The 21,560-nt window shown below is 57.7% G+C and overlaps 1 protein-coding gene across 8 annotated transcripts; it reads left to right on the top strand.

Moving 5' to 3' along the window:
• The first annotated feature begins 887 nt into the window (after positions 1-887).
• RASGRP2 (RAS guanyl releasing protein 2) lies at positions 888-16,378 on the top strand. Of its 8 annotated transcripts, none has more exons than XM_038410571.2 (18): positions 888-1,050; positions 3,730-3,839; positions 3,931-4,133; positions 5,644-5,746; positions 8,382-8,444; positions 8,792-8,923; positions 9,529-9,679; positions 9,909-10,082; positions 10,275-10,391; positions 10,813-11,094; positions 11,352-11,441; positions 11,817-11,939; positions 12,429-12,544; positions 12,999-13,140; positions 14,090-14,126; positions 14,562-14,720; positions 15,545-15,613; positions 15,758-16,378. In XM_038410571.2, exons 3-17 carry the CDS (start codon positions 4,061-4,063, stop codon positions 15,601-15,603), a joined length of 1,821 nt encoding a protein of 606 aa, XP_038266499.1. In that variant the 5' UTR covers positions 888-1,050; positions 3,730-3,839; positions 3,931-4,060; the 3' UTR covers positions 15,604-15,613; positions 15,758-16,378. The 8 variants fall into 8 exon arrangements, with proteins under 8 accessions (XP_038266499.1, XP_038266498.1, XP_038266502.1 ...); XM_038410570.2 differs by having other exon boundaries at positions 889-1,050; positions 3,714-3,839; XM_043519074.1 differs by lacking the exon at positions 888-1,050 and adding an exon at positions 1,447-2,582.
• The last annotated feature ends 5,182 nt before the right edge of the window (positions 16,379-21,560 follow it).

Raw genomic sequence — 21,560 nt, 5'->3', positions numbered from 1 at the left:
CACAGACCACTTCCCCCCAACTCCTACTCCACCCTGTCCGGCATGGTGCCCCAGCGAAGAGGTGGAGATTGTTCTCCATGATTACTGATGGGCAGCTGGGTGCTAAAATGGGGTTCAGGGGCTGACAATCTGGGCCTGAAGGGGGGAGGGGTGGACGATGCTGCAGCTGGCTGGGCCGGAGAGGGTGATACTGACACTCCTTGGGCTAGGGGTGGGGTGTGAGGCTGAAACCAGCTTGCCCCATCCCCCACCTGCTCAGCCCAGCACCCACATCCACTGCCAGGGTCCCCATTCCCCGTCCTGTGGGGGCTGGTTGCTATGATAACAGGCTATTGTTGGAGCTGGTTGCAGCGTCGGGCTCCCCCCACCCCATGAGTGGGCGTCAGGCTCTGGACTAACCCAGTGGCCCCTGCCCCCTCCCAGAACTACCCAGCCTTTGGTGAGTAACATAGGGCCTAGCAACCCCCCCCGTGTTTGCCCACAGTGCGGGGGATGGGAGAGTTCCAGTCACCCCACCCCCTTTGCTCTATTACCCCCCCAATCGCCCCCCAGATTAGCCCATGCACATGAGACTGGGGGAGAAGCTAGGGGTCCCCAGACATGCCCCCTCCCAGAGTAACTGGAGCACACGGAATAGGCGGGGGCTGCTCCCCGCTTTGCTCTGAGCCCCCCTCCGCAGTGGCGCTGGGGGAGGGCAGCGCACCCGGCACAGGAGGGGTTAAGAATTCTGCAGGGGCACCCGCGGCCGGGGGCTCCCCTGGGGGGGCGCGGGGTGGGACGTGGGGGGCCGAGGGCGAGTGGGGAAGAGGGTGGGGCGAGCAACCGTGGCTGCGCCCCCCCCCGGCCCGGGGCGCCCCCTAGCGGCGGGGCAGGCGGCCCGGCCGGGGCGCTCCATGCGCCGGGCGGAGTAGGCGGCGTCTGGACCCGCACGACCCTCCCGGAGCCTGCGGCAGGAGGAAGTGGGGCGGGGGGTGATAAGGAGACACAAGCCGCATTGTGCAGCCCGGCCGCGTTTGAATATCGCCCAGCGCAGGAGCCGAGCGGAGCCGGGTGAGCCGCGCGGGGGGGACCCGGGCCTGGCCCTCTAGGGGGCGCCGGCCCCGGGGCGGGGGGCTGGCTGCTCGGGGGCCGGGGAGCGGGACAGGGCCTGCCCCTCTAGGGGGCGCCGGCCCCCGATCGCACCCAGGGCCCCAGGGAGGGAAAGTCGCTCCCACCTGTGAGACGAGTGTACCGGGGCTCAAGCCCCTGTGTCTCTAGCCGGTCACATCGATCGGCCCCCCCCCCGCCCGCCGGCCCCCCTGCCCCCTCACACCGACCCTCCTGCCCCCTTCACGCCGCCCTTCCTGCCCGCTTCACCCATCACACTGCCCCCCGCCCACCAACCTTGTCCCCCCGCTCCCCCTGCCCCGTCACGCCCCCTGCTCACTCCCCCCATCACACCAGCCCCTCTCCGGCCCCTGGTGCCCTGGCTGGTGGGGGAAGGGACTGCACTTCCCTGTCTCCCCCCTCACACACACAAGGGAGGCACATGGGGGCTCTCTGTGCATGTGGGGGGGGGCTCTCCCTGCTGCCTCACCCACTTTGGGGATGGCTGAGCTGGCAGTGCCCTAGGATATAACCCCCACTTAATTGGGGGGCTGCATGGGGTTGGAAGGGTGGCGGGTGCACTTGGGGGCATAATGGATGGCTAATGGGGGGGCTCTAAAGGTAGTGATGGGTCAGGGAGCAGGTGCCTCAGAGCCATAGCTTAGTGGTCCTACCTAAGAGTGAGGCCCATATCATTGGCGTGGCGTGACCCCCTGCTGTATTGTGGCTAATAAAAGCTCAGAAGCCTGGCTGAGATACGGGAAGACGATAAAAAAGGTCCTTGTCCCCCAGGCAGCTGGGACCCACAGCCCAGGGGTGTGTGTGGGTGCCAACAGGCTGTGCAATGATAGGGTTTCATTCTGGGTTCAGCATGGTTGTGTCTGTGTGAGCACAGTACACTATAGGCTAGGTGTGTGCACTGCAGTATAGTGCATGCAACATGGCCGTGTGTGTGTGTCTGTGCACACACTGCACTATGGTCGAGGTGTGTGCACTGCAGGATAGTGCAGGCAGCATGGCTGTATGTGTGTGTCTGTGTGTACACAGTACACTAGGACCAGGTGTGTGCGGTGTGGTATCATGCATGCAGCAGAGCTGTGTCTTGGCAAAGCTTTATGCCACACACAGTGTGATAGTGTGTGTGCGTGCAGTGCGACTGTGTGTTTATGCTGCATACAGTGTGTGCAATGTGTGTGTGGTGGTGTGTGTTTATCCCAGAGGTGACTGAGAGGCAACTGACATTTGGCAACACTGTATTTTGATTGATGGTTTGCAACCTGGCTGGTGTGTATGTGAGAGACATGCAGTTAGTAGGAGGTGCTGTGCAAACAAACAGCCAGCTGGAAAAGAGGGACTGTCCCCCCAAACGCCTTTCGTTCAGTCCTCCCGACTCAGCTCACTCACTGGTTGCTTCTATTCGTCTTCTAACTAACCATGAACAAAAAGCCGCCTAAAAATAACACCGCAAGAAACCCCAACCCTCAATTTAAAGCGTGGTAAATTGCACATACAAAAGCTTGTCTTAAAAGATTAATAATAATCTTGTCTTACTACAGAGCAATTACACAAAGGGATCCCTTGCCTGGTGCTGAAATGCAGCCACTTCTGGGGAGGTGCTGTTTATGCAGGGATTTACAACACAGATCTAAACCCATTCCCACTGGATCCCAGATACGGATGCCACCACAGCACCTTCCTCACGAGGCCCCTTATCCCTCCCCCCAATTGCTAATCCAACAAGAGCCGTTCCCTAGATTTCAGCTCCGCACATAGTGCGGCTCGAATTCCCGAGATGTGAGCCCTTGTCTAAATTAATCTCTCAGCCTGAGTCATTGTGGCCGGATTCCTGGTTCCTTCATCTCTCTCCAAACATTCCTTTGCTCTGGATCTAACCCAATCCCCTGTTGTCATGTTTAACCCTCAGATACCTTTAACAGGGGGATAGAGCCTGGGAACTTGCTTTCCACCTAGGATCACCCCCCTCTTTACAGCCCCCCAACCAAAGAGCAGACAGCCCCCTGCCTCTCCTTACCCTCCAAGCGATGTTACTATGCAAAAGGCCACTTATAAATTCCATCCCAGTCCTTTAACAGCCAAAGGGCTCAGAATAGCTCAGCGAGCCTCAGCTGCAGGGGCTACTCCTTAGGGCTTTGTGCAAGGTCAGAAGAACTTGGGGCTGGGTTCCAGGACACCTGGGTTCTGTCCCCAGCTCTGGGTGGAGAGAAGGGTCCAGTGGGGTAGAGCAGGGGGGGTTGGGGAGCCAGGACTCCTGCGTTCTATTTCCCCACTCTGTGATCATGGGCTAATCTCTCTGCTGCAGGTTTTCCTGCTGGGATGTTGTGAAGTTGCACATGCTTTGTGTTTGTAGCGTCAAAGTGGGAGGCTGTAATTTAGAGGGGGAAGCCCCATGTCTCATTTCCCCCATCCCCGAGCCAGCCAGTCTCCCCAACCCAGAGCCAAATCGTAGTCTGTGCTCCCTGGAGGGGAAAGGCCCCGTGTCCCATACTTCTACACTCCCAGGGGCAAAGCAGGCCCTGTCTCTGACCCGGGCCAAAGCAGGAAGCCATGATGGAGGAAACATTTTGCAACTTTACCCGAAATTCTCTAGCTGTTTTGTTTTGCAACAGACTCTCCCTCCCCCAGTGTTCACAGCATTAGGGTGAAGGGGACAGAGACACCCAACCCTGGACGGCTCCCTTGGCTGATCTCTGCAACTACCCCTCTGGGGCAGCGCTGACCCCAGTGAGCCTCAGGCAAGTGATCTCTGTAGAAACGGCTGCCCTGCCCCAGAGGCGGCTGCATCTTGGTAAGAGTTTATAACTCTAGCCCCATCTCCTCTTTCAGTGGCAGGTTCTCACCAGGGATCCCTGATCTTAGGGGGCCGCTGATACATTGCCCCTGAGCCGGCAGCACCTGTCTGCGGTGGGACCCCAGGCTGGAAGAGGGGGAGCTGGCCAGCACGGGGGGAGCAGAGATGAGCGAGACGCTGGACCTGGACAAGGGCTGTACGGTTGAGGAGCTGCTACAGGGCTGCATTGAGGCCTTTGGTAATGCAGTTGGGGGAGCTGTTATTTTGGAGCATGTGTGGGGAGAAGGGGTTGTTGGTGCAGGTGACTGGTAAGAGGTGAGGTGGGGTGTGAGCCTGAGGAGGTGGCATATGGAGGGCTGGGGCTGCCCAAGGGTCTGAGGTCAGGCTGTGGCTTTGGGATTTTCTTTAACCTATACGGTCACTTGTCCTGACCCCTAAAGGGTGCTCTGCTGCAGGGAGTGGGGCAGGGGCTCAGCAGGGGGTGCTTTCCCCTTGTAATCAGTGCTGGCCCCAGTGCCCCAGTGAGGGACTAGGGGATGCTGTGCTGCAGGGAGCAGGGTCCGTAGGGTTTGCTGAGCGGGGGGAGGGAGGGGGTGTCTCTGTAGCTACGTCCCCATGGTGAGCGCCTGCCTCGCAGCGAGTCTCGGATCCTGGGCAACAGATGCAGGGTCCTGGGGCTCATGCCCCGGGGCTAAGAATAGCTGTGTAGACACTGTGACCTGGGCTGGAGATCACCACCCCCAGGCTTTACAGCCCGAGCCGCAATGTCCACACAGTGATGTCTGCCCAGCAATGTCTGCAAGTCTGCGACCCGGGCTCTGAGCCTCACTGCCAAATGTTGTGCAGATGTAGCCTGAGTGAGTTGCGGGGGTTAACGGGGTGCCGAGCAGGGGAGGGGATCACTGGGGTCTCTGGGTTGGGGAGTCAGTAGGGGTCTCTGAGCGAGTTGGGTTGTGGGGGATCTCTGACTGGGGTGGAAGATCTCTGAGCAGAGTGGGGGGTTGCAGGGGTCTCTGAGCAGGGTGGGGAGTCTCTGAGCAGGGTGGGGTTTGTGGGGGGGTTTCTGAGTGAGGTGGGGGGTGTCTGAGCAGGCTGAGAGTCTGTAAGGGTCTCTGAGCAGGGTGGGGAGCTATAGGGGGGTCTCTGAGTAGTGTGGGGGGGTCTGAGTGGGGTGGGGGGTTGCGGGAGGTCTCTGAGCGGGGTAGGAGGTTGCGGGATCTCTGAGGAGGGTGGAGGGTTGCGGGGTGGTGTCTCTGAGTAATGGGAATGGGTCTGAGTGGGGTGGGGGGTTGTGGGGGGGTCTGATCAGATTGCGAGTTGCAGGAGGTCTCTGAGCGGGGAGGGAGGTTGCAGGATCTCTGAGTAGGGTGTGGGGTTGCGGGGGGGGTGTTTCTGAGTAATGGGGTGGGTCTGAGTGGGTGGAGGATTGTGGAGGGTCTCTGAGTAGTGGGAGGGTCTGAGCAGGGTGGGGGGTTGTGGGAGGTCTCTGAGTTGGATGGGAAGTTGTGGGGGGGTCTCTGAGGTGATGGGGGGTTGTGGGATCTCTGAGCGGGGTGGGGGTTTGCGGCGGGGTCTGTGAGTAATGGGGTGGGTCTGAGTGGTGTTGCGGGGGGGTCTCTGAGTAGTGGGGGGGGTCTGAGCAGGGTGGGGGATTGCAGAATCACTGAGCGGGGTGGGAGGTTATGGGGGGGTCTCTGAGAGTGTGGGGGGTTGTGGGAACTCTGAGCAGGGCCTACTCTCTCTTGCAGATGATGAGGGGAAGGTGCGGGACCCCCAGCTGGTGCGAATGTTCCTGATGATGCATCCCTGGTATATCCCCTCCTCCCACCTGGCCGCCAAGCTGCTGCACATATATCCTTGTGAGCCCTCCACCCCCCTTCCTGCAGCTCCTTCCCTCCTGCCCTCATTCACCCCACCAACCTGCCTTGGGGCACCCTACTGCCTCCCTTTCTCTCCTGGGCACCCCCTCCCTTCACAATGCACATATCCCTGGCTGGTGAGGACAGAGCTGGCTTATTCTGCTAGCTGACTGTCTCCCTGGGCTGGGGCTCACCAGGGGACCCCTGCAGGACCAGGGGGGTCCATATACATCTCAGGCCAACAGGGAGGAATTGGTTGTGCATGTGAAGGCGGAAGGCAATCTGGGTGAAAATGACCCTGAAATGACACCATTTCATGACTCTAAGGACAGGAAGGAATGGGGGCAACAGAATCAGGACAATGGGCTTAAAAAAAACCTGGACTTCAACAGATCAGAGAACTGGGAGCTAAGGTCCCAGGGGAAGCAAATCGAAGGAAAAAAGAACTGGAAGTTTCTCAGCAAGGCAGTGTTAAAGGCACAACAGCAAACTAGCCTGGTGTGAAGGGAAGACAGGAAAAGGCCAAGGTGGCTCCCTCTGGAGCTCTTTAACAATCTTAAAAGTAAAGAAGAATCCTTCAAACAGTGGAAATGTGGACAGGTTGCCAAGGAGGAGCACAGAAGAATTGCACCAGCAGGTAGGGGCAAAATCCGAGAGGCTAAGGCTGAAAATGAGTTACAGAAAGGCAGTTGGAAGAGGTTCTTTAAATACATGGGGAGCAAGAGAAAGATGAAGGAACGTGCAGGTCCGCTACTTCCTGAGGAAGGCAAGCTCATTGATGGCATCAAGAAAGCTGGGGGGATTAAAGCCTATTTTGCTTCAGTCTTCCCTAAAACAGTTAATGGTGACAGCTACTCGGCACGATGAACATTAACAACAAGGGGGGAAGGAACGCAGGCCAGAGAGGGAAAGAGCAGGTTAAAGAGTATATAGAGGAGTTCGACCTATTCAGGTTGGCAGGGACTGGTGGAATTCACCCTCGGATACTTAAGGAAGGAGCTGAAGCAATCTGGGAGCCGTTAGCGATTGTCTTTGAGAAATGGAAGACGGGTGAGGTCCCCGGGGACTGGCAAAGGGCAGACATAGCACCTGTCTCTAAACAGGGGAAACTAAGAGGACCCCAGGGATTATAGACCAGGCAACCTAACTTCCATACCTTCAAGATACCGGAACAAATTATTAAACAATCAGTTTGTAAGTCCCTGGAGGATAATGGGGTTATAAGGAATAGCCAGCATGGGTTTGTCAAAAGCAAATCCTGCCAAACCAGCCTAACATCCTTCTTTGACAGGGTCACTGGCCTAATGGCTGGGGGGAAGCTGGAGACATGATAGATCTTGATTTTAGTAAAAAGAACAGGAGGACTTGTGGCACCTTAGAGACTAACAAATTTATTTGAGCATAAGCTTTCGTGAGTTACAGATCCAGTCCCCATTCTCATAAGCAGACTAGGGAAATACTGTATAGATGAAATTGCTATAAGGTGGGTGCAGAACTGGTTGAAAGCTGCTCTTTGAGGACAGTCTATCAATGGTTCTCTGTCAAAATGGGAGGATGTATTGAGTGGGGTCCCAGAGGGGTTAGTCCTGGGTCTGGGGCTAGTCAATATTTTCATTAATGACTTAGATGATGCAGTGCGCAGAGTAGGCTTATAAAACTGGCGGATGACACTAAGCTGTGGGGGTTGTGAGCACTTTGGAGGACAGGATTAGAATTCAGAATGACCTTGAGAAATTGGAGAATTGGTCTGAATGCAACAAGATAAAATTCAGTAAAGACAAGTGCAAAGGACTGCACTGAGGAAGGAGAAATCACAAAACTGGGAAAGACTGGCTAAGTGATAGTCCTCTTGAAAAGGATCTAGGGGTTGGCTCATCAAGGGAATCTGAGCCAACAGTGTGATGTTGTTGTGGAAAAGCCTGTTATTGTCTGGGCTGTGTTAACGGGAGAGGCGTATGTAAGACACGGGAGATGTTACTTGGCACTGAGGAGGCCTCAGCTGGAGTACAGCGTCCAGGTTTGGGTGCCAGGCTTTAGGAGAGCTATGGAGAAATTGCAGAGTGTCAAGAGGAGAGCAACAAAAATGATAAATGGTCTAAAAAGCTGCCCTGGAAGGAAAGGCTAAAAAGCTAGGCATGATTAGGCTTGAGAAAAGATGCGGGAGGGGGGACACCTGCTAACAGTCTTCCAGTATCTTCAGGGCTGTTCTGAAGAGGATGGTGGTCAGCTGTTCTCCATGTCCACTGGAGGTAGGACCAGATGTCATGGGCTTAATCTGCAGCAAGGGAGAAGTAGGTTAGATTTTAGGAAACACTTTCTCAGGCTAGTTAAGCTCTGGTTGCGGACTCCCCATCACTAGAGGTGGTAAGAACAGGCGGGACAAACACCTGTCAGGGGTGCTCTGGGTTTGCTTGGTCCTGCCTCAGCGCGGGGGGCTGGACTCGGTGACCTCCAGAGGTCCCTTCCAGCCTCGCATTGCTGTGATTCTAGAACGCTACTCCTCCCAGCCTGGTCCAAGGGCCCTAAATCCGTGGCCCAGCTCCACCCCCAGCTCCTCCCCCTTTCTCCCCCCTCCCCCAGTCTCCAGTGCCTGCAATGTGGAATTCGCCTTAACTCTGCCCTTGCACCTACCAAGAGTCTCGTAGCTCAGAAAGCAGCTCCCTGCAGGTGAAAACCTGCCACCTGGTGAGGTGAGTCTGGAGGAGTCCCACATTTCAGGGCAGCAGCCTCAAACCTCGGGGCAGAGCTGGCCCCAGTGCAGCATTCAAGGGCACAGTGCTGCAGGGGGCTCAACATAGGGCCTCTTTCCACCGGGTGAGGGATCCCTGAGTAAACTGCCTCTGTTCCCCACCCCAGAGGTGGCTGCATCTCAGTGCTGGGTGAGGGATCCCTAAACAAATAGTCCCTGTGCCCCACCCCAGAGGTGGCTGCATCTCAGTGCTGGGTGAGGGATCCCTAAACAAACAGTCCCTGTGCCCCACCCCAGAGGTGGCTGTATTCCGGGTGTTGGCTGTTGTTACCCCTTCCCCCTCCCCAGGTACTGGATCTCGGCATTCCCAGCAGAGTTTGATTTGAACCCGGAGCTAGCAGAGCAGATCAAGGAGCTAAAAGAGGTTCTGGGCCGTGAGGGGAACCGGCGCCACAGCAACCTCATCGACATTGAGAATGTGTATGTGGTGGAGGTGGAAGCATGGGGGATGGGGGAGGTGGTGGGGAGCTGGGGGAATGGGAGGGTCAGGGATGAGGGTGAGTGTCCCAGAGCAGCGGTGTGAGAGCAGGGGGCCTGCATGGGCTGAGGAGGAATGAGGAGCAGGTTTGAGCGAGGACACAAGCGTGTGCACAGGGGTGTTCCAGTGCATGCTTGTGAATGTGTCTGTTGTGTATGTGCATGTGTGTGTGGGAGTGCATGGGATATGTTTGTGTGAGCATGAGCTGGACGTGCACATGGGAATGCCCAGGACATGTGTGTGCACGTGGTGTGTGTGGGAGTGCATGAGGTGTGTGTTTGCACATGCTGTGTGTGCATTGTGTGTGAGTGTACAAGGCGTGTGTCTACACATGGTGTGTGTATGTGTGCATGGTGTGTGTGTGGAAGTGCACAAGGCATGTGTTTGCACATGGCGTGTGTATGTGCGCATTGGGCATGTGTGCATGGGGCATGGGAGCACGCAGGGGTCTCTGGGCTGTAAACTGTGCAGGAAAAGCGTGTGCCAGCAGTTTGGGTGCAAACACTGGCTTCGCTCTGACATACCCCCCTTGACTGTGCCCCCCCAGCCCTACTTACAAGTGGAAGCGCCAAGTGACCCAGCGCAACCCAGTGGCCCCGAAGAAACGCAAGATGTCGCTGCTCTTTGACCACCTGGAGTCCTCTGAGCTGGCGGAGCATCTCACCTACCTGGAGTACCGCTCCTTCTGCAAGATCCTGGTGTGGGGCAGAGACCCTGCGGCTGCCAAGGGGCTGGGGAGGCTGCTTGGGAGTGGAGGGCTGCTTTGGGAATGACCTTTCCTCCCCCCATGGGGCAGGCACTTCCCTACCCTCTATGTCCATGGGGCAGGCACTGAACCTCCCATTCCCCCTATGGGGCAGGCACTGTCCCATCCCCTATGTTCCCCGCTCCCATGGGGCAGGCACTGACACCCTGTTTCCATCCCAGTTCCAGGACTATCACAGCTTTGTCATGCACGGCTGCACTGTGGACAACCCCATCCTGGAGCGGTTCATCACCCTTTTCAACAGCGTCTCACAGTGGGTGCAGCTCATGGTGCTGAGCAAGCCAACCGCCCAGCAGCGGGCACAGGTCATCACCCGCTTCATCCTGGTGGCACAGGTGAGGGGCCCCTCAATCCTGACCCGCAGCCCCCTACCGGCCCATTGTACTCTGAGCCCCAGCTGGACTCCAGGTGTGAATGTCCCCAGGGCCACACTCCTCCATCCTTGGAACTAATCTGACCTCTCTCTCCCCCGTGGATCTCCACTGTCTCTCGGCTGGATCCCCCCCTCCGGCTGGACATCCCTGCAGAGGCTCCTGCAGCTGCAGAATTTCAACACGCTGATGGCCGTGGTGGGGGGGCTGAGTCACAGTTCCATCTCCCGCCTCAAAGAGACCCACAGCCATGTCAGCTCCGAGACCACAAAGGTACAGGGCACAGGGCCGGGGGGAAGTGGGATTCTCAAGGGGCTAGGGCAATGCTGGAGGGTGGGATGACAATCAGGCGGTTGGGGTGGGGTTGGGGTCTCGAGGGGCCTGGGGCAGTGGTGGAGGGTTGGGTCTCGGGGGGATTGGGGTGGGCTTGCAGGGTTGGGGTCAGGGCAATGTGGAGGGGTTGGGGGAACTCTGGGACAGGGTTGGAGTCTGGGTGGGTCTGGGGCTTTGGGGTCTGGGGCAGTGTTGAGTGGTTGGGGGAGCTCTGGGGCGAGGTTGGGGTCTGGGGTGGCGTTGGGGGAGCTCTGGGGCGAGGTTGGGGTCTGGGGCGGTGTTGGGAGGTTGGGAGAGAACTGGGGCGAGGCTGGGAGCTTGCTCTGGGCCCAGCCCCTGACACCCCCCCCATCCCTCCCAGCTGTGGGAGTCCATGACGGAGCTGGTGACCTCGTTGGGGAACTACAGCCGCTACCGGCGCCGCCTGGCCGAGTGTGTCGGCTTCCGCTTCCCCATCCTGGGCGTGCACCTCAAGGATCTGGTGGCCGTGCACGTGGCACTGCCCGACTGGCTGGACCGGGCCCACACCCTCGTCAACGGCACCAAGATGCAGCAGCTCTTCGGGATCCTCAACGAGCTGGTGCTGGTGCAGAGCATCAAACCACCCTTCGAGGCCAACATGGACCTCATCAATCTGCTCACGGTGAGACCCCGCCCCCCTGCACCCCCATTGCACCCCAACCCCTGGACCTCTCACTGCACCCGCTTGTACTCTCCCAGCACCCCACCCCTGAACCTCACTGCACCCCTATGGCATCCCAACCCCCACTGCACTCCCATCCCCCCGTATCTCCCTACACCCTAGACCATCAAACTGCTCTCTGAGGCCAACGCCAACCTTGTCAGCCAGCTCCTGGTGAACCCCACACCCCCGCTGTCTGATGGGCTGTGCCCCCCCAGGTGTCACTGGATCAGTACCAGACGGAGGAGGAGATCTACCAGCTGTCGCTGCAGAGAGAGCCCCGTGGCAAGTCGGCCGTGAGTGCGTGTGTGAGTGCACGATGCTGTGTGACCTGTGCCCTGTCCCCTACCCCCGGGCCATGACCCCTCTGTTGTCCCCTGTGGAGAATGGGGGTGGAGCAGCAGGCCATGGCATCTCTGTCCCATCTGGCCCCAGTAGCTGGTTCTCAGGCGCATTCGCAGCTGCCTTCCGCTCTGCTCCCTGGGGGCTGAGCTTCCTGTCCAGAGAGAGGGGGCTGCCGGGTCCCACACGTTCACTAACACCCCTCCAGCTCCAGCCCCTGAGGCCGCAGCATTGGGCGAGGGATTCCGGTTTGAACAGCCCCTGCACTCCACCCCAGAGGTGGTTGCACCTCAGCGCTGGCCAGGGGATCACTCAGAGGATATGTCTCTATGTCCATCCAGCCGTCCAGCCCCACCTCCTGTTCCCCCCCAAGCCGACCGGCTGACATAGATGAGTGGGCCTTGGCTGTGAAACCCAAACCGGACCAGACGCTGGTGCAGACACACATTGAGAAGATGGTGGAGGTGAGAGCGGGGGCCTTGGACACCATGGTCTGAGTTTCTGTGGGTGGGGGGCGCTCCAAGACTGTGTGTTAGGGCAGGGTACCTTGAACTGACACCCTCCTCCAGTCCCTGCTACCCCCTGCAGTCCATGTGTGTGGAGGGGCCTCTGGGGCTGCATAGGGGGTGGCGTACCCCCCGGGATGACCCTCCCGCCGCTCTCTGCTGCCCCCTGCAGTCCACGTGGGGAAGTGGAGGGGGTTCTGGAGCCAGTGGCACTGGAACATTGTAAATAGTGGGGGAGCTGGAAGCCAGGCCCCTTACCCTTGGCCACCCGCCCCCCACGCCCCAGAGCTGAGGCCAGGAGCAAAGCCCCGGGCGCGGGGCTGGCAGCCGGGAGCCCGGGGGTGCTGCAGCCCCCCCCCCGCCCTCCTAGTTCCTGTGCCGGGGGCTGAGTCGGGGGCGAGGTTTTGCTAGGCTGACTCTCCCGCCGCTCTCTGCTGCCCCCTGCAGTCCGTGTTCCGGAATTTCGACGTGGACGGAGACGGCCACATCTCGCAGGAGGAGTTCAAAATCATCCGCAACAACTTCCCCTACCTGTGCAAATTTGGGGACCTGGATGAGAACCAGTGAGTGCCCAAGAAGGGGGGACCCCGCGGGCCCCTCACACCAGAAGGAGGGGTGAGGTACTGGGGCCAGACCTCCTAGAAGCCTCATCCCCCATAATGCTTTCTTCTTTGTTGGAACTTGGGAGTCCTAACTCCCAGCCCCCCAGCTCTACCCCCTTGGCCCCCACTCCCCGCCTAGAGCCTGGCACAGACCCGGATGCCCTGACTCCCAGCCCCCTACTCTACCCCCCTGGCCCCCACTCCCTGCCCAGAGCCTAGCACGGACCCGGGCGTCCTGACTCCCAGCCCCCCAGCTCTACTCCCCTGGCCCCCACTCCCCGCCCAAAGCCTGGCACAGACCCGGGTACCCTGACTCTCGGTCCCCCTGCTCTAACGCCCTGGTCCCCAGTCTCCGCCCAGAGCCGGGTACAGACCTGGGCGCTCTGTCTCCTAGCCTGATGCTTTGTGCCCCCAGGGATGGCTGCATCAGTAGGGAGGAGATGATCTCGTACTTCATGAAGTCCAGCACTGTGGTGGACGGGAAGATGGGCTTCATCCACAGCTTCCAGGAGACCACCTTCCTGCACCCTGTGTCCTGCCGTCACTGCAAGAGTCTGGTGAGCCATTGCTGGCCCCCGGGAGGGTGCAGAAGGCTGGTTGCTTTGGGGGCTGCCCTCTGTGGCCCCCCCATGAGAACACAGGACCCACAAACGGCCACCCTCCATAGACTAGGGGGCTTGTTCCACTGGGGTGGCCCCTTTTCCCTTTCCCCCATAATGACTGGGGGGTCGATTCCATGAGGGAAAGTCATGCCTCACTAGTGTGGCCACAGAGAGGGCAAAGGGGGGTTAGATTCCTGGGGCAGGGGCAGGGGCAGGGGCAGGGGAGATGACTGAAGAGACGCAGAAGCACACAACAGCTGGCCTAGGCCCAGAGAGGGCCCAGTTAGACTGGGGTGAAGGGGCTTCGCTCTTCTCAGAGGATGAGTTCTATGGGAGGGAAGGCACCTTTATCCTGGGATAACTGTGCAAGGGATCCCTGTGTAAGCAGCCCTCGTTTCCCCACAGAGGCAGCTGCGTGTGTGGGGTAGCAGTATAAACAGCCCCACCCCAGGCCGGCTGCATCTCAGTGCTCATTGTGGGATCCCTGGATAAACAGCCCATGCGCCCCACCCCAGGACTAGCTGCATCTCAACACCTGGTGAGGGAATCCCTGTATACACAGCCCCTGTGTCCCACCCCAGAGGCAGCTGCGACTTAGTGCTGGGTGAGGGGTAGCAGTATAAACAGCCCCCACCTCCTATCCCAGAGTCAGCTGGATCACAGCAGGGAGAAGTGTCCCAATATCAGCTCGTCCCCCTCACCAGCACTGGTCGAGTCTCGGATTGTCCGTTCCGTGGGAGATCCTGAGATCCGCTTGGAATTGGGACAGAAAGTTTAAATGAAATGTTGTGAAATTAGCTCATTTCAACTGTTGCGATTCGACTGCTGTAGTGTAACTTAGCATGTGCCCCCATCCTCCCCTCATCACCTCGCTGACCCCATCCCCTTGCATCTTTCTCCCCAGATACTGGGAATCTACAAACAGGGGTTCAAGTGCCGCTGTGAGTATGTGGGGAGGAGGGGGTTGCCTGGGGAAATGAGTGGTTGGGGGAAAGCTGGGGCTGCACTGGGGGAGAGAGGCTGTGGGTGGCTGTATTCTGGAGATAGGGGTGCATTGAGAGTATATAGGGAAGCGTGAGGCCATGGGGGTTGAGCTGTGGGGGAGCTGGGCGTGCTTTGCAGAAGATGGAGGGGTGCATTGGGGTCACTGGGTCATGAACTGGGGAGCTAGGCTGTGGGGGTGCACCGGAGAGCTGTAGGATGAATTGAGAGCTGGGGGTGCACCTGGGGAGCTGGGAGTGCAGGGAAAATTGGGGAGCTGGGGCCATAGAGGTGTGTGAGGGACCTGGGCTGCATTAGGGGAGGTGTGGGGCCATGGGGGGTTGCATGAAGGGGAGCTGCAGGGCCCACCCCGAACCTCTCTTGTTGCCCTCCAGGCTGCGGTGTGAACTGCCACAGACAGTGCCGGGAACATCTCTCCCTGGAGTGCCGCAAACGGACCAAGAGTTTCAGCCTGGCCAGCCCTGCCCACATCCCTGCCCGCTCCTTCAGCTTCTCACTGCCCCGCCCGGCCTGCAGATCCTCACGCCACACAGGTATGGCCACCGGGGGCAGCCCCACCCCACCTAGCCCAGAGCCAAGGGCCCTCCCCAGCCCCTCCAGCACTCCCTGACCAGAGCTGGGAGAGAACCCAGGAGACCTGATGCTAGCCCCTCCCCCACTCTCCCCATGGCCCCAGTGTTGTGCCGGAAGCCAGCTTGCAAGCCCGATAACAACACCTCCATGCGATTTCCTGACCCGACGAGGCCTCAGTGCTAGCTCATAATACTGCACCATGCTGCTTCCTGTTTGTGTCGCTGCAGATGGTGTGGGATGGTGGTCTGAGCTCTGGCAGCTATTCTGAGACACCCCCATCGTGGGCCCCCGGTAACCAACACATTGTGTTATCCCAGCCTGCTTCCGCACAGGCTTCCTGTCTACACAGCCCCCGCATCCCACCCCAGAGGCAGCTGCATCTCAGTGCTGGGTGAGGGACAGCAGTATAAACAGCCCTCACCCCAGGGCCAGCCGCATCTCAGTGCCAGGTCAGGGATCCCTGTAGAAACAGCCTCTGTGCCACACCTCAGATGGCAGCTGCATCTCAGCGCTGGGTGAGGGACAGCAGTATAAACAGCTCCCTTGCCCCCCCTCCTCCCAGGGCTGGCCCTATCTCAGCGCCAGGGGAGGGATCCCTGTACAAACAGCCCCCCACGCCCCAGAGGAGGCTGCATCTCAGTGCAGGGGAGGGGTGTGTGCTTGTCAAAGTGCATTGCGAGTGCTGGCCATGATGAATCCTAGCCGAGTGGCTCCCCCGTGTGGTGGCAGTGTGGGCTGCTCCGTTGGGGTTTGCAGCTACAAGGAGCTGTGTGTGTCTCTGCAGAGATCCGGGAGGAGGAGGTCCAGGATGTGGAGGACGGGGTTTTCGACATCCATTTATAAAGACAAACACGTAAGAGCTGTGGGGAAGGGAAGGGGGCCGAGTGGGTAGAGCAGGGGTGGGGGCAGGGCTTGAGGGTTTTGTTCTGGGCTCTGAGAAGGGAGTGGGCTGTAGTAGTTAAAGCTAGTCTGACCCCTCTGCTCTGTGTGTTTTAAGGTTTGCTCTTCCTCCCACTCCTCCCAAGCTGGGATCTCTTGTCCCACAAATCTGCCAGCTGACTTCCCGGCTCCCCCACTGTGGAGTGACACAGAGAAGAGGCAAAGGGAGAAAGCATGGGCCAAGGGGGAGAGACAGCCCTTCCAGTGGGTGCAGAAGCTGCTTTGGGGGCAATTGGATGGATCTTTTCCTGGTTGAGGGTGCGGGGAGGTGGCTGCATGTCAGGGCTCCTGGGTTCTATTAATGGGGGATGAAGACATGAGTTAACGTGGGGAGGGGATTGTGAAATTAGTAAGATCTCACCTGACATCCCCCAAACACATCCTCCAGCATCAGGTTCCAGTGTGGGGCCATGGGGAGGGGGTGGGGGGACTTCCCCTACTCTAGTAGGAGCTGCCTGGGGTATCCTGCCTGCCCTGCAGGAAGAGGAGGTTGCCTGGAGGCTGATGCATGTGGCCGATGATGGACGGGGAGTGCAGGGGGTTGGTGTGGGAGCAGGAGGATGGGGCGTGGATCGCAGTCAGGACACCCCCCTACCCCTGTGATCCCGGCTGTACAGATTCCTTGCTGTGTATATTTGTACCTAACAACAGGTTCAGAGATGTAATAAATATAATAAAAACCAATGGTCCCAGTTCCCATCTGTCCATCTCACAGCCCCTCCCCCATCTCATGCTGGGAGCCCCCTGCGGAGCCCAGCCCTATCTCTGCGTCTTTCCCACCCCCTGCATATCCTGACCTTCTGGAGCTGAGGGATGGCTAGGAGGGGAATGGAGTCTAGTGGTTAGACGGCAGGGCTGAGGGTCAGGACTCCTGGGTTCTATTTCCAGATGTGGGAAGGAGCCCTGCTATCTGTCCTTGGAAGATTCTAGGGGAGGGAGCCCATTGCAAAGCTGGAGGCTTAATGTGTTCCTGGCCGAGGGAGGGGTCAGGGGCTGGGTCCCCCTCCCGCTCTGCTGAAGCCAGTGTCTGTGTATCTGCTGCCCCTGCTGGATGAAGTGAGACTTACGCTGTGTGTGTCCTTGCTGTGCTTAGTGGAGGAACGAGACTGTGTCCCTGTCACTCCCTGCTGGAGGGATGGAGGCCTGCTCAGTGGAGCTGTGTGTCCCCCTTGCCAGCGGGGTGAGCCCTGCTGCGTGTAAGTGCGAGAGCGGGAGCATTCTCCCCCCCAGCTCCTGTTCCCAGAGGCCTGGCCCTCTACCATGCCTGGTTATTTGTGTCGCAGCGACACGGAAAGAGGAAATCGCTCCGATAAATACGTCAATCACAGCCCAATCATCCTGGCTGAATCTGCCCCAGAGTCGGCCCATTCTGCACCAGCCAACTAGTGCTTCACCCAGGAGACAGACATTTATGTCATGCCCCAGCCCAGCCTCAGAGAAATGGCTAGCGGGGTGCTGAACAAAGGAGATGCAGCTGCCTCAGGAGCGGGGGGCTGTTTAAATGGGGATTCCCCTCCTGGTGCTGAGATGCAGCTGCCTCTGGGGTGGAGCCCAGGGGCTATTTATGCAGGGATCCCTCTCCTGGTGCTGAGATGCAGCTGCCTCTGGGGTGGGGCATCTCTTTTTTCAGAGCCCAGGCACCAGAATACAGGCGGGGGGAAGCAAATCTGTTGCATGATTATATTTTTTTTCCTTAATGTTGCTTGTCAAATCATATGCGAGACAGAAAGAATAAATAAATAAATAAATAAACCACTATTGATTTTGCCTGGGTGACAGATTATATTTATCATTCTGTATTGCACATGTCACAGCTGCTGTCATACTGGTCTCAAATTAGGAGCTGGGCTTTAATATGCTGCCACAACCCCCACCCCGCACCCCCACAACCCAGACATGTTAGACATATTTCCCCCCTCCCTCCCGTCTGACAAAGACAAGGTTAATGGAACAATCTGGTCTCTGCAAATAGATTTTTTTTCCCCTTTATCTATATATTTATTTCCAGGGGTGTGTGCCTGGCTTGGGAGCACTGAGGGTGCCGTGAATCAGACTGGCATCCTTGGCCCTGGCACCTGCCCAGGACTCGAGGGTTCAAACTGCAGCTTTGTAGGGAGGGGGGGTTGCCCCAGGAATTGTAATGCCTAGGGCGGGTTAGACCATCAGTTTTAGTTCTCATCCAAAAGCCAGCACCCTTTGCAGCACTGCGCCATCCAGCACCATGCTGAGGCCCTGAGGTCAGCATGGGCTGTGAGGGGAGAGTGCCCCATCAGGGCCCCCACCCTGCTCCCTGCTACACAGTCCTTGCTGGCACGGCAGGGCATGTCTTTCTGCTGCAGGACTCCTGGGTCCCCAACCTGACTGAGGAGGCAGCGTTATGGAAAGTGTTTAATATCCCTGCTATGGCCGAGCCGGGAGGGTGGGGGAGGCAGCAGCTCCTGGTTGGCCAACAGGATCCATTCTGAGGCAGGCCAGATCCATTTAGCAGCAAAGCCATTTGGAGTCAGTGGGAGCCCCCTCTGCAAGAGCCACAGGATGCGGGGGGGCGGGGTCCTAGGTGGGGATAAAAATCACTTTACATCCATAAGTGAGATGCTCCAGGGAGCCCTGGCTGTGGGGGGAGCTCCCAGCTACTCCAGCCCCGGCCTCTCCCAGTAGGGGTTGTTTTGGGCAACACTGTGTGTGTTAGCTCTGTCTCCTTGTGCTGTTCCTTTCTGGCCCCAGTGGCGTGGGTCCATGCAGGGGTGTGTGTGTCTCCCCCCGCACTTGCAATGGCAAGGGTGGTGTCCACAGCACTCCCCAGCATCTGACATGGTGTCAATTTTTGAACTGTCATGTGAGCTGCCAGTTTGCTTCTCCCCTCCCGCCCATGCCTCTTCAAGTCGGGCTCCCAGTATAGCCTCCTCACTTGGTACACAGGGGGCACTTCACCGTTGCCACATGTGTCGGGGAGGCCGAGGTGGCCTTCTGCAGCAAATCATCTGCCTGCTAATCTGACCCTGTGGCAGCTGCCTGTAGAGCTCATCCTCTGCTCGTGGGAGAGAGGCTGCTCCCCAGATGCACTTGCAGCCTCTGCATTGAAACAGGAAAACAGATGCAGGGTGTTGCAATACCAGACTGCACCACTAGGGGATGCTGCAGTAGCTGCCAAAAAGGTACACTGGATGCTGCAGAGCCATCCTACAACACCAGGAGATGCTGCAGTACTTTCCAATATATACCCAGGGATGGTAGAGTACCAGCCCCCAAATGCGAGGGGATACTGTAATACCAGCTACAAAAATACTGCAGGTCACGAGAGTATCAGCCACAAAAAAATAGGACCTGCTACAGTAGCAGTCAAAGCTACTCAATCCCAAAGCAGAGCCAGCCTAAAAATACTAGAGGCTGATGCTACGGTGTCATGTAACTATACTATAGTGTTAGAGGCCCAAGCAAAATGCTAGGTGATCCAGCAGTACCATCCAGGAATACTAATGAGTGCTTGAGTACCCGCCTAGAAGTTGTGGCGCTGCTACATTAGCTGGTGCAGTTGCAAGGCCACCAGATATAGTCAGGGATGCTAGCGCAGCGCTGAAAAACACAGGGTGGTGCTAGCAAGTAACCCACAAAAATACTCAGGTACCAGCCTCCATTATTAGGGGATACTGCAGTGCCATTCAAAAATACCAGGCGGTACTAGTGTAGCAACCAAAATACTACTAGCTGAGGGAATATAACACTCAAGCTGCACCAGTGTCATCTGAGAAATATGAGGCTAGGCTAACGTAGCAACAAAAAGTACTAGCTGCAAAGACTTAGTAATGCAATAGCAGGAACTAACAATTCTAGGGGCTGCTACAGTATAATTTGAGATACCAGGGAATGCCAATGTACCAGCCTAAAAAATGGGGGGAGGGCCTGCCATACCAACTAAAAATACTGAGGGAGCCCACACTCCCCAGCTGTAAAATGAAAGTAATTCTGCCATTCTCCCGGTCTTTATCTGTAGAGCTGTTGAGCTCTTGGGGACAGCGACTGTCTCTCACTGTGTGTCTGCGTAGCAACAGGGGCCTCACTCTCCATCAGGGTCTGTGCAGAGCCTGGTACAATGCAGTCTTTTGGCACTACCATAATGGCCTCTTCCAGCAGGGGGTGCTGTGGGGAGCAGGGCAGGAGCATTGGCTGGGGGCAGGAGTGCCCGGCTACTCCAGCTCTGGCCTCTCCCAGCAGGGGGCACTGTGGGGAGCAGGGCAGGAGCACTGGCTGTGGGGGCAGGATCTGGCTGCTCCATTTAAGGGCGTGGGGAGGTTAGGAAGGAGGAGGAATGTTTCCCCAAATCTGGGGCAGCCGAGAAATTGAATTATGAAAGGCATTGATTGGGAATATGGATCTCAGAGGCAGATAAGTGCTGTCTGGTATTAATCAGGCAGGTAAACACGAGCCACTGCCTCCCCTGTAAGCGGATTAGACACAGACGTGACCTTTAAACTGCACCCTGTCAATGCTCTCACCCGGCTCTGGGTAGGGAGTTGGAGCTGGTGGCTGTGCATCAGAACTCCTGGGTTCTCTCTGTGGCCCTGGGCGGTGATGCTGCCCCCGGAAAGCCAAACAGTGCCAGTTGAGACTCCTGCCTCTTTGCTCCCTGATCTCAGACCCAGACTTGTTTTACAGGGGATAGGACACTCAGTAGCATCACAGTGGAGCCAGATAGGAGTTTCAGAGTAGCAGCCGTGTTAGTCTGTATTCGCAAAAAGAAAAGGAGTACTTGTGGCACCTTAGAGACTAACAATCAGTGGTGCCCTCCTTGTGGGAAAAAGCCCCATATTCCATTCCCGCTCCTTCCCCAACCCAGGCAGCCAGTCCCCACACCCTGGGACTAGAAAGAGCCAGTGTCCTCTAGAGGGGACAGGCCCCAAGACCCATTCCCTGCCCCCAGGCCCTCCCAGTCTTTCTGCCTTGGGGATTGCAGCTGGTGCCCCCTACATGGGAAAGGCTGAGTTTGTACTGGGAGTCTCAGCTGTGGGTAGATAAATAAAACCCTCTGAACTCCCTCTCTCTAACCCACCTGCTGCCCCCCTCATGCTCTCTCCCCGGGAGACGGACCAATAGCGATGGAACGAGACAATGAAATGGAAAGAATGAGCCCGCTCAGCCCTGTAGCGAATCCACCAGACAATTAACTAGCGGGGGCTCCCATGGCATCGGCTTGGCTAAGCCTGCCACGCCCAGGCCGGGGAAGGGCTATTATGGGGTGGCAGGGGTATTGTTATCCTTGTCCCTAGAGACGTGCACAATGGGATCCCCATTCCCTCCCCTGATTGCTTCCTGCAGCGCCTGATGCTCGTCTGGCTTGTGGAATGGCTCTGAGGCCCAAGAGGTGCAGAGTCCTGCCATGTTACCAGGATGGGCCTGAGAGACAACAGCTACTAGCTGGGCTCATAATTCAGTGTGAATACAAATTAGAAACCAATGAGCATTAATAGCGAACATAATTCATCCTTAAGTACTGGCCCATGTTCAATCCTCCACCTCCTCAGCCAACCAGCCCCCCTGCATCCTGGGGCCAGATCAGAGCTGGCGCCCTCTGGAAAGAAAGGGTCTATGTCCCATTCCCCACCTCCCTGAGCCAACCACTCTCACAGCCCTTGGGCCCTGTCCTTGAGTCACTCGATCTGGGTTTAGCACCAAACTCAAATACTATTGTAACCTTGGTAATGGCCGGTAAATTTGGTATATTTGCAGAGCCCAGAGTCCAAGGATGGGGGTGGGGGGTGGTTCATAGACACGGAACTAAAGCCCAACAAGGAAGTATGATTGCAAGGCTGGATATGGGGTTCAGTGGTTTGGGGCTGAGGGGAATGGAAATCAGGACTCCTGGG

The sequence above is a fragment of the Dermochelys coriacea genome, chromosome 7, assembly GCF_009764565.3.
Source record: "Dermochelys coriacea isolate rDerCor1 chromosome 7, rDerCor1.pri.v4, whole genome shotgun sequence".
Taxonomy (NCBI): Eukaryota; Metazoa; Chordata; order Testudines; family Dermochelyidae; genus Dermochelys; species Dermochelys coriacea.
Note: the sequence above shows the minus strand (reverse complement) of the source record. Positions and strands in the feature narration are given on the sequence as shown.